General features: G+C 36.5%; 1 protein-coding gene across 2 annotated transcripts in view; it reads right to left on the bottom strand.

The window, feature by feature from the left end:
* The window catches only part of GPS1 (geranyl diphosphate synthase 1), a 185,285-nt gene that overhangs the window by 27,643 nt on the left and 144,995 nt on the right, over positions 1-12,647 (bottom strand). For both annotated transcript variants that reach the window (XM_089818979.1, XM_089818980.1), the window contains exon 12: positions 2,508-2,606. In XM_089818979.1, coding sequence (XP_089675105.1) covers positions 2,508-2,606 — 99 coding nt within the window. The remainder of the gene's footprint in view (positions 1-2,507; positions 2,607-12,647) is intronic.

Raw genomic sequence — 12,647 nt, forward strand, 5'->3', positions numbered from 1 at the left:
ACCACAGTCGGAAGTTTTCATCTATAGAGTTGCATATATTGATGTTCGCATGTCAGGCTGGAAATATCATTTATGGGACTCTCTGATTATTGACTCGAGAGTTTGTGAATTGTAAGAAGGCTTAAAGGTCATGTTTGTATGAGTTCATGTTCACACACTAGTGGAAGACTAACTTATTAAGAGATAAGTATTCTTTATGGTTGAATAATGCTCCCATGTTGTTATTAATTTATGATATATTATTTGAATAGTGAATCATGTATTGATGTTTCTCTTCGAGATAGTCATGGACTATTATTATTAATTTATGTCAAATGCTTTTAGGATGGACCAACAAGCATCAGATAATTCCTTAAAGAAAGGAATGATCTTGAAAATTGCTTGCATTTCTTCTAATAGAAAGTCTTTAACATTCAGAGGGAGTTTGACAGTCCATTAGAGGCAACCTTGGGCATAGAGGTCAGCAGGTTGATACATGTACTTGGTGCTTCAAGAAGGGAGCCACATTAGCATGAATATCTGATGTAATCAAACTTGGGGATAATACATTCACTCATGTTACTATGACATCAGACAAGTACGTTTGTGTACGAGAGACTACTCCTACGAATAATGTCGTGAGCAGAATAAAGAAAGTTGCTACAAGATCAGCCACGTGGATATTTGATCATCATGACTCAGAGAGAGTAAACCGTGTAAATGGCTTCTAGACAAGTTACATTATTACTGACGTACAAACGAAAAGTAAAGTTTGTGCATTTGGAGACTAGCTTGGAGTTGTGAAGAATAAAGCCTTTGCTAAGAGGGAGTCTTAACATCGGTGATTTCTTAAAATGTACTTTATTGAATTCTTCTTTGTGAGAGAGAAGCTTAAAGTAAAACCCTTGTTCAACCCCCTAGAAGTAGTTATGATGGATTCACCCTCTAATATGGTTCATGGTGGACGCCATGTGTGTGATGCCATGAGAACACCACGTGAGTGAATCCGTGGTGAATCCATGTAAAACCTTTTATTGCCATGTGCATGACTCCATGACTTATGGACTCCCCTATGTAGATTATTAAAAGGTGACGATCTATCAAATAATATACACTTGTATTCAACATTGTAAAGAGACGACTTTATAATGTTCACTATCATGAGAAATATAATGCTGACTTGATATTCATGGAAATGTCTTGAAACTTGATAGTTATATCTCTTGAACTTATTGATAGATATCATGCTGACTTGATATTGCTTGTGTATCAATATGTTCTTAATGAGATAATCATTGTGGATATTATGTGGCATAATATCCATGGGCATGCCACGATAGGTTATGGTAGACATCATGTGACGTGATGTCAGTGCACATAGCATAACCAAGATATAAGAATGTCATGTGACTTGACATTCTCTATACCCCTTGGTATCACAAGTTAGGTGATATCTCGATTTATACTTAGTTATCTTCCCTAGTTAAGAGGGAGTGTCGATATATAATAGCCTCAATCAGATACAAGGATAACTGATTATGGTAACTATATGCATACGTGCATGTATGTATGTATGTATATCAGTTCACTATGTGAACAGATATACATGCATGCATACACACTTGCATAGTACTTGTGCTGAATTAGAATTATCATTCACATGCCTTGAATTCACACAAACAACAATCCTTGCATTCAATCAAAACTATTCATACCAAACCAAGTATGCAGAAATCTGTACTTACAGATTATATTTTCTCTTGGTGATCAAGTAAAGATCTCTTGCCTAATATTGATCAAGTAATTATGATTGGATGCATTCACATTAAGACATAATAGGATCGAGCAGATGATTCATTTATGTTTATACAGATCAGCGACTTAGTATAAATCATGTTTGGTTAAGCATTAACTAAGCTGATTAGTATAAGGTTAATAATTGTTTATATCATGTCATGAGCGGACATGAGACATGTCCTCTCATGACATGCCTTTTGGCTTTGTGTCTTTTACAACAATACCTATAATGACTGAACAACCAAGAGAGGTATCGAAATCAATAAATACTCTCATTGGTAAGTTCCACATTGCAGACCTGAAGATAAATTGCATTCTCAGATTTACATTAGTATTTCATGTATTCCACTAAACCACTTCCTTCAAGAATAAAGTCTGATCATAACCTGCAACAAAAGAGAAATTAGTACATTCAAATCTGCAAATTGTTATACCTAGAGCAGTCTGATAAGAAATTTAATCGCAATAACAACTGTAGAAATTATCCAAAAGCATATATTCATAAAAATTAGACAAGCACCAGCAAAGCTAATCAAGGAAGAATATAAAAGAAAAGAAACAGATTTTTCCCATCATCTATAGTTAAGTTTCCTTTGGGACAGATAAGCATGGCATCCATTCTAGAATTAGAAAATTAAAAGATAATGGCAATAAGAAACATTAATAAATGTCCAAAAAGAAATAAGCATGATGAATAAAACTCCCCAGACCAAAAAATGAAGAGAACTCACATAGTCAACATCTCCAGGATTCTTGAACCTTCGAGCAATTACACCATGCAATTCTGGAAATTCCTCCAAAGCATACAGCATTGGAGCTGTCACAATTCCCTGATAATAAATGGAAGCATCCATGTGCATTACAATATGGAATAAAGCAGTAAAATACTCTGATATACATTTAATGTATTGTGCAATTGCTTACTATTAGAAATTTAGAAGGAATGCTAACAAGGCTCAATTGTGGCATTTGCAACGTAAATCTCCAAAAAGACAGACTAGTACACAAATATGTCCACCTGACGAACAAATGTGAGAGACTATATTTATATCTGGAGGTTGGATAACTGGTGCAACCTGTGTTGGCCTGATGCTCCAGGTACATGTACTACAGGAAAGGCACAAGAGTTGAAGAGTACGTGCACCTCAATGAACACAATATAGAAGGTAAATGGAAAATCCCTTATAGGCTTTCAAAGGAGGATTTCATAGTAATACACAAATTTGTGTCTATGTTGGCAGTGACCTAAAATTATCTTTAGTTCACCTTCTCTAAACCCCTAGAATCAATATATTCTTGAAACTATGGCCATAAATTATTTTATATTTACTTCACACAAGGAAAAGTATCTATTGATATTTGTGTAGGACGATTTACTTTGTTACAAAACGTATTGCAGCAAGTTGTTATAACATGCTATTATGATTATGTGATTGTAATTATTATGCATGCATCCGTGCTCACATTGTAGCTATGGCTTAAATTCTGTAGGGTGATGTGGTGGATTCCATTGCAATAATTTGAAAGTCAAGGGAGCATATAGAAGCTAACCTAAACAATATAACAGAATAGTTAAACCAAAAAGCACATTCATAGGGATTAACCATGGATAACCAATATAGTACACACACATACACAGCATGCACATGCACACACATACACCTTGTAATGTCCCCGATTTAGCAGGTTCCAGTAGCTTGGCGATGTCAGTTCATCATCACAACCCTCATGAGCTGACACTATGTTTAGAGGGTCCCAGTGAAGTGACTTTCTATTTATAGTAAGTTAGTTCTAGCAAAATTTCTATTTTACCAGTGCAGCTGAGGCACCTGGCAACTTAGCTCCTTCAGTGATTGACTGGGATTATTTAATGAGTTTCATATTGCAAGTTATTAATTAAGCCTAACTTAATTAATAACTTTATTATTTCATAGTTCTAATTTGATGGTGTAAAGTTGAAGCTTCATTAGTGAAAAGTGTATCAACGAAGCTCTTGGGTGTTTGTGTATGGGAGAAGATTCAAGCCATAAAATGTTATAAAAAGGACAACTTGATGAAGGATCGCTCTCTCTCTCTCTCTCTCTCTCTCTCTCTCTCTCTCTCACACACACACACACACATTATGTTTATCTTTTCTTGACCACGGAGAAACAAGGGTTTGGGGAATCACATGGGAAAGTCAGAATTTTCCTCTTGGCTGATAGCACTCTGAATTGGTTTTAATTGCCTGTGAATTGTGCAAATTCCTGATAATTTATCTTCTATTTGATTGCATATGGTTATAATTTGAAGGCTAGCATTTGCAATTGTGGCAAATCTGCTGAGGTTAAGTGTCATTTCAATCTGAGCATCTGAGATTGGTGTTACCAGGCGGCACAAAAATACCTGCGATCTTAGTGTTTGAGCTGCGTTGAAATACTACAGCACCGATCAAAATATCTGTTTTGGCATCACATCTGCAGTATGGCGATTTGGGAAATTGTAATGTTCTGGTGTCAAGAAGGGAGGCATCTGTTTTGAGACAAGTCTGAGGGTAGCATTCACACTTTGAGCTGCAATATATTCACTCCACCAAAGCCACAAGGATTCAGCATCATCCAGGTTACCTAATTTTCTGGTTGATATTTGTTGATTTGTAAATAAAATTAGTGAATGAACGTGGCTTCTGAATTTTAATTAATTGTTTAATTTGTCTCTAACCATTCTCATATATTTAGAAATCACAAAAAAAAAAGCATAGACATTCAAAACCAAAAAAATTGCAAAAACTTCTAAAACAAAAACAAAGCGAAAATTCTTCAGTAGTTCCTGAGCAAGCCAGCAGGGCTCTTACACGCCTGTACAATATCGTAGAAAAGTGGTCCAAAAAGCACGTCCATGGGGGCTTACCATGGATGACCAATAAAACAAACACACACACGCTCACGCACGCATGCATATGTGCAAGAGAGTTACCTACATGGGACGTGTGGGTAAGAGAGGGCAATAAAATAATTATAGTTGCCCAGAAACCTGTCTCACATTTTAAAGCAGGCAGAAATATGGAATACAAATTTTTAGTAGATCTCCAAACCTCTTTATGGCACAGAAAACAAATCTCTAAGAAAGGGAAAAATAATCCCATCAAGGTTGCTATATCTGTGGCTTCTGCGATAATCTGTTGAGAAAATTACAAAACCAACTACATCAATTTCTCAGATGCAATAATTTGGATGCCAAGCTGTCTTTCAACACCTTCAACCACCGCCTACATTGTACATAAATTGTGCAGATTATTTTTTTTAAACACCATTGATCATAAAGAGCTCGCGCACCATGAGATAAACAGTCGTTAAACAAGCTTCTGGTCAATTTCATAATGCAAATTTAGTCTTTCATATGGTTTTCTTTGCATCTGATTGTGGATCAATTTCTCAACTTTGTTCCAGTAAACTTAGATTTGCATAATTACATTTCTCAATACTCTGAATTATTTGACCTAGCTTAAAAATATTCGAGTTCAGAAATGAATGATATGCTTTGTTTAGCTTATATACAGAAGAAACTATGAATCCCCCACATTTAAAGCTCAAATCAGAAGTGTTCTGAAGAAGTTCAATGGCTCCTATCATTATTATAATGTTACCATTCTTAGCCTTCTCTCCATGTTGTGTAATCCTCCCCCATGATATCTCCCCATTTGTTTGTCCACAATGGAGATTTGGGCCTGACAATTATTTCACTTCATGTGGAGAGATATTCATCTGTTTGCCAATTTGCCAGAACTCATGGCTTCTTCAGGCTATGTTCTACAATTTATTTTTTATTTCTCAGTAAACCATTTCTATGCTCTGGTTTTATTTGATGACAGATTTGAGTTTTTATATTTGGGATTTGTAGGAATCTTTGATGAACCAATGGAAAACAATTTTCACAGAATCAAGGAGATTGCATGAATGAAATAAAAAGTGGCTGCTTAGTTAAGAGTGACAATGGAGCTGTTGCATGCTGTTCATATATGCTTTGCATGCAAGGGATTCAGCTGATAATTTTTATTATCTTTTTAAATCTGATGACACCCAGTTTTAATTATTGAGCAGTAATTTGCTATAAAATCTGTTAAACTTTTTGTTTGATCGGCACCTTTTCTTTCCTAAATTAATAATTTAGTCATTTCTATGAATTTTTCATTAAATATATGTTTTTTTTTTCTTCTTACCATGGACCACATTCTGACACTGCGGACTATCATTGATGAGGCTCAACAGAGCTTGGAAAAAGTCTATTGTTGTTTTGTGGATTTTTGCAAAGTGTTTGACTCTATTCCCCACATGACACTTTTTCAAAGGATTAGAGACATTGGGATTTCCGAGACTCTTGTGGTGGCTATTATGAGGCTATAAAAGAATGTGGTGGGAAGGTTCAAGACTCTCCACACGTTCTCTAACCTGATCCAAAGAACATCAGAGTGAAGCAAGCCTGTCCTCTCTCCCGCACCTTGTTCAGCATTTACATCGATGGGAGGCTTCCCTTTGGGATTTCACACTCCCCAAGGATGGTTGCTATTTGCACCAGGTTATAATCTCTATTCTTCTTATTGTCGATGATATGGTTCATTTGGCCTCCTCTCCGAAGGGTCTTCAATTGCTTCTTGAGGGTTTGGCTTCCTTTTGTCACTTACAGCAATTAGTAGTGAACTTGGGTAAGACCCAAGTGATGGTCTTCAACTGTTGGAAGACCTCCCATCTTCACTTCTATTTTTAGGGCTTGGAGATTGAGATCACATCCTCTTACACATACCTTGTGGTTAAGTTCTTTGGACCTTGTTTCAGTTTGAGACTTGTTATGTAGCATAGGGTCAATAAGGGATTGGGTTCCCTAGCCCTATTATAGAGACAGTGCTTCAGACATCACTTTCACTACACTACATCCAAGTGATCCCTATTACGATAATAGATAATAGTCTATTATCAGTTAATGGTAATCTATTTGTAAACTATTGTAAATATTAGAATGTTTATAATATTTAAGTTAGTTGTAGATAACTGATAGCTGGAATAGAATGTTTCAATTCTTTATGATCGTTTCCTAAAGAAAACATCGTTCCATTCATTTGTTTATAATGACCTGTGGGTCTCTGTTAATAACAAGCAAGTATTTTACAAATTACTTCATGATATGGTATCAAAGCCTATACTTTTAAAAAAATCGATAAATTTCGAATTTCTTTCGAAATTATTTGTTCAAATTTTTTGAAATTATTTCTGATATTTTATCTACAACCTATAGAGTTTCTGTTCTTAAGAAAATCATCTAGGGTTTCAGAGTTTTTTTTGGCCATTGTTTGAAATTTGCGCCATTAACCCTTTTGCTTTGGTCATTTGTTTACTTTCCCAAAACACCATCAACAGCAATTTTCGTCCATCTGCATCTGAAAAACGCAAAGTTCTATTGGTTGTTTTTCGCGATTCTTTTGGGACAAATCGCGTACATGCACAAATTGCTACAAAGACCCATTTTTTTAATGTTTCATTCCCTGCAAATCGCGTTTTACACAATTGCCTTCGGTTGTTATTTTTCCAGCGATCTTTTGCTCTACTCATGTCTCCATCCAATGCCATTCTTTTTGGGCAAAAAATCGTGGCTTCATGGCTTGTTTTAGTGATGATTTTTATAGTCGTTTTTTCCTAATCGACAATTTCACTACTTCAGACCACCATTTTCTCTACAACAAACGACCTCCATAGCCGCCAACTAGGGTTTTTTAGAACCCTAGTTTTTGACCTTGGAATTTTTTTCTAATTACATATTCTCAGTGGGTTTTTTGAGAGCTTAACTAGGTTGTCTATTTATTTGAGAGCCTTAATTTTCATGCCTCAGTTTTTTAGCCAACAGATCTAGAAACCATTTTCTTTCTGGGTTTTCCAAACTCTATTATGCGTCATCCTTCAAATTTTATGGGTCTTCCATTTTTTTTGCCTTAAAGAACATGCCCTCACAAGTTTTCACATTTTTCATTGAAAAATGTGCCATGGCATCTTTGACAAACACTCTGCTCGAGCACAACTCAAAATTCAATGGTTGAAATTATGGCACTTAGAAGTAGCAGATCATAGCAATATTTGAAGATTGAAATACCTGATCAAATTGTTCTAGGTGTTACGAAGCATCTAACTGCTCCTGGTACTAATTAGGATACATGGGATTTGAATAATCAAAAGGCGGTGATGCTTTTCAAATTATCTGCGGCTGATGATCAACTCTCTCAGATTCCATCCGGTGAGATAGTTGTTGAGATGTGGACACATCTCAAAGGGTCTTCATGAGACTTCTGACAAAAGCAGAGCTATCCTTTTGAAGAACACTCTGTTTTCTATTATCATGGATGAGCAAACCTCGCTCCAAGCACACTTGAATAGGATTGAGGAAATTTGTGATCAGTTGCTCGTCATTGGTCACAAGATGGAGGAAGAGGATATTGTGGTTATCACTCTTCGGAGTTTACCAAAGTCCGATGAGCAATTTATCAAGACTCTCAACATCACATCTTCTGGTATTGATCTAAAGTTCACTGATCTCTGCACACTTCTACTTCAACAAGATCAGTGGAAACAACAGTTCGGTAGCAGTTCTAGCTCCACCTCCACAAACCAAGCCTTTGCTGCTAAATCCTTTTAGAAGGATAAAGGCAAGTTTCAACAATCACTAGAAGTCTTCTGCTCCAGCTTCAGATAGCTCCCGGAAGAAGAGCATTCAATGCAACTATTGCCACAAGTTTGGTCACATGAAGGTCATAAGTCGGAAATGCTTAGCTACCTAATCTAAGCAATCAGGTTTGCAACCCAAAGCAAACAGTCCAGAGCACACTGAGCAAACAGAATTTGCATTTTATGACTTCATGGCTAAAAGACCTACAGATCATGTCAAGTCGTCTTCCTGGTACATTGATTAGGGTGCCTCTCGTCACTTCACTCACCACAAAGACTAGTTCACTAACTACCGGTTATTCAAACTCTGTTATTTTTGGTGGTGGAGAAGAGTACACTATTGTCGGCAAAGGCAACATACAAATTCGGTCTGTTGGGAGCAATCTCATTTTCCTCTATGTGTACTATGTTCCAAGGATCCAACTAAATGTACTCTAAGTCGGTCAATTACTACAACATTCTCCACACTTGGATGTCACCTTCAGTTCACATCAGTGCACCATCATTGATCAAGTACTCAATAGATTGTTGCAGTGGGTCTTGAGGATCATGGTCTTTTCCGACATACTGATTCTAGTGATTCTCGGAACTTAGCTATGGCTAGTTAGCGGTCTTTTATTTGCACACCTTGGCATCAACGATATGGGCACTTAAATGTGCATTATCTCTCACAGCTTGGTTAGGATGAGCTTGTTCTTGAATTGCCAGAGATTCAAACTCAACACCTTGGAGTTTGTGATGCATGCCAAGCTGGGAAGCAACATCGCACACCTTTCACAAGTGGTGATTTATGGTGTGCTTCTCAGGTGGCTCAACTTGTTCATGTTGATATCTATGGCCCTATGACCACTCTATCTGTTCTTGGGTCCAAGTATTTTTTGATGTTTGTTTATGATTTCAGTAGAAGAATACGGATATATTTTCTTAAAGAGAAATCAGATGCATTTCTTGTATTTTAAAAGAGTCTGGAAAATGTATTATTACTCTTAGGTCGGACAATGGGGGGAATTTTGTTCTAATGCATTCTCTAGCTTCTTGGATACTCATGGCATCAAACACCAATTAACCACACCCCACACACCACAACAAAACAGTGTAGTTGAACGTCGATACAAAACAATCACCGAGATGGCTCGATCCATGCTCGAACAGAGACATGTTCCGAAGAAGTTCTAGGCAGAAGCAATTAACACTATAGTTTATCTGTTGAACCAGTCACCCACAGTGGCGGTCAAAGGTAAAACTCCGGAAGAGGCTCGGTAAGGTTGCAAGCCCAAAATCAGTCAAGTAAAGGATTTTGGCTCCCTAGCTTTTGTTTGGATCCCTGATACATCACATACCAAGTTGGATGCCAAGAGTTAGAAACTCATACTTACTGGATAGAATAGTCTTCACAAAGCCTATTGCTTGATCGACACTGAGACATCTCGTCTCATCTACAGTCGTAATGTGGTCTTCAATGAGCAACAAAGACCTTTCAAGCCTGTTTCTCATGTTCCTAACCCAGCAGACCAGCTTATGAAAGCTCATGATTTGGGAGTTAGGCTTCCATTAGGTCCACCTAATGGGAAGAATCCAATAGCTCTTATAACTCTAGTTATACCAATGATCCATGTCCAGACACCTCCAGCTTCTCCTGCAAGATCACCCAAATTTGTAGATGCTTCCCCTGAGTTTGATCTCGACTCTTTTGATGAGGAACTTGATCGCCAAGCATCTCCTAATACTAATGTTGGTCATTTCCTCTCTGGCCTAATTAGTGGGCTAAGACACTTGCTGATCTTTGAGATGATGAGCTCAATGAGGGGAGAATTGCTCAAAAAAAGAGAAAACCTATAGAGTCTGTTAACTTTTCTTTGATGGCCAACATTCACAGTCTGTTTGAACCTCAAACATACTCTGAGACTAAAGGAATTCCAGAGTGGGACAAGCCATGATATCTAAAAACCATAGCCTGTTGAAGAATAACACCTGGATCATTTCTGATCTTCCACCTAGGAAGAAACCCATTGGCTGCAAATGGGTTTACAAAATCAAATACAAATCTGATGGTACTTTGGATAAGTACAAAGCTCGTTTAGTTGCTAAAGGCTTTTCTTCTACATCAGGGCATTGATTATGAGGATACCTTTGCTCCTACTACAAAGATGATCACCATCAGATTAGTCCTAGCCATGGCAACTTAGTTTGGCTAGAAGGTCCATCAGATGGACATCAAGAGTGCTTTCCTAAATGGTGATCTCCATGAAGAGGTCTACATGACACAACCTACTGGTTTCAAGGTTGTCGGATGAGAACATTAGGTTCTCAGATTAGTGAAAGCACTGTATGGCTTGAAGCAAGCCTCTCAGGCATGGTACATAAAAATTGATAAGTACCTCAATGATCAAGGCTACCAGAGGAGTTCTTCAGACTCAAATTTTTACATCAAGACTACTGACAATGACATCATCCTTCTGGTCATTTATGTGGATGATTTGATCATCACTGGTAGTTTGACATCTTTGATTCAGGGAATCAAACATAATTTATGCCAGCCTTTTAATATGACTGACCTTGGGCTCATACATTATTGCCTAGGTGTTTGAGGTTTGGAACAATCTTCTAGTATATTCATCTCTCAATCCAAATATGCTAGGGCTCTATTAGACAAATTCCATATGCAGGATTGCAAGCCTGCATCTACACCTATGGGGAAAGGTCTCAAGTTACCCGCAAAGTCTGATTCTCCTTCTATTGATGATACTACATAAAAGCAACTAGTAGGCAGCCTCATCTACCTCTCTACTACTAGGCCTAAGATCAGCTTCGCAATCAGCTATATCAATGCTTTATAATAGCTCCTAAGGTTGATCATTGGATGGCCGCAAAGCATGTGCTTCATTACGTGAATGGCACTTCAGATTATGGACTTTTGTACTCTGGAAGTTCTAAACTTAGACTCAATGGATTCACAAATTCAAATTAGGCAAGCTCTATTGACAATAAAAAGTCAACTTCTGGATATGTTTCAATTTGGGATCCGGTGCTGTCACATGGACTAGTAAGAAGCAGCAAGCAATTTCTCTCTCCTCTACAGAGGCCAAATATAGAGGAAATGTTAAGGTAGGATGTGAAGTTGTTTGGCTTCGTCGGATGCGTGGGGATATGCAGATGTCACCAACATGACCAACTACTTTGTTTGTTGATAATGAAGGCGTTATCAAGTTAGCACGAAATCCAATCTTCCATAAACAAATGAAGCATGTGGAAGTTCATTATCACTACATACGACAGCTAGTTGAAGACGAGACAATAGACTTGTAGTATGTTCCTACCACAAATAAGACTACTGACATTCTCACCAAGCCTCTTAGTCCTGATAAGTTTGTCAAATTCAGAGGACAACTTGGTGTTGTGGATAGCTAAAGTCATAGGGTTCGCCGAATTTTCGGCTTCAAGTTTGAAATTCGGCAATTCGTTGAAATTTGATATGAAATTCATACAGTAGCAATTTGGTGTTGTTTTTTTTTGGGAAACATAGGAAAAAAAAACCTACAAAGGAATCCCCATTAGATAATAATGCATCAATTTCGAAAGGCGTCTGACGTTTGCATCTCACATCCTTGTTTGTCGTCTCTATCCATGTCTGTGCATACATCACTATTTGTTTGTCTGTGCATCTCACATCACTGGTCATTACCATCAAGAGCAGCCATTACAAGTCTTGGCGACCTTCCATCGAGAGCGGCCATTAGCAAATTCCCGGCAGAAATCTTCAATTTCATTTTTAGGTTTCATTAGTATATAAGTATATGGATGTTAATTAGAATTGGATACCTTTACATTATATGTATGTTTATTAAACAATATAAATATTAATAGTATATTTATTATATTCAATTTTTTCTTAAATCTATTATTTTTTCTTATTTATAATATTTATTAATTTATTTATAAATTCATTATTTAGTATTATTTTTAATGAAATAATTATTATTGTTTTTAATAAAATAATAGGTATAATATTTATGTTTATATATAAAAAAAAGTAAATAATAAGTATATTTTTTGTGAGAAAAAACTTTAGTATTTGATGTATATTTTATTTATTTTTTAGTAGTAAAATATTAATACTTAGTATGTTTATTTATTATTATTAATTTATTATTTATATTTTTAAAAATAATATAAGATGAATTTAAT

The sequence above is a fragment of the Cupressus sempervirens genome, chromosome 3 (assembly GCF_028749045.1).
Source record: "Cupressus sempervirens isolate cs-2001-9-10 chromosome 3, ASM2874904v1, whole genome shotgun sequence".
Lineage (NCBI taxonomy): Eukaryota > Viridiplantae > Streptophyta > Pinopsida > Cupressales > Cupressaceae > Cupressus > Cupressus sempervirens.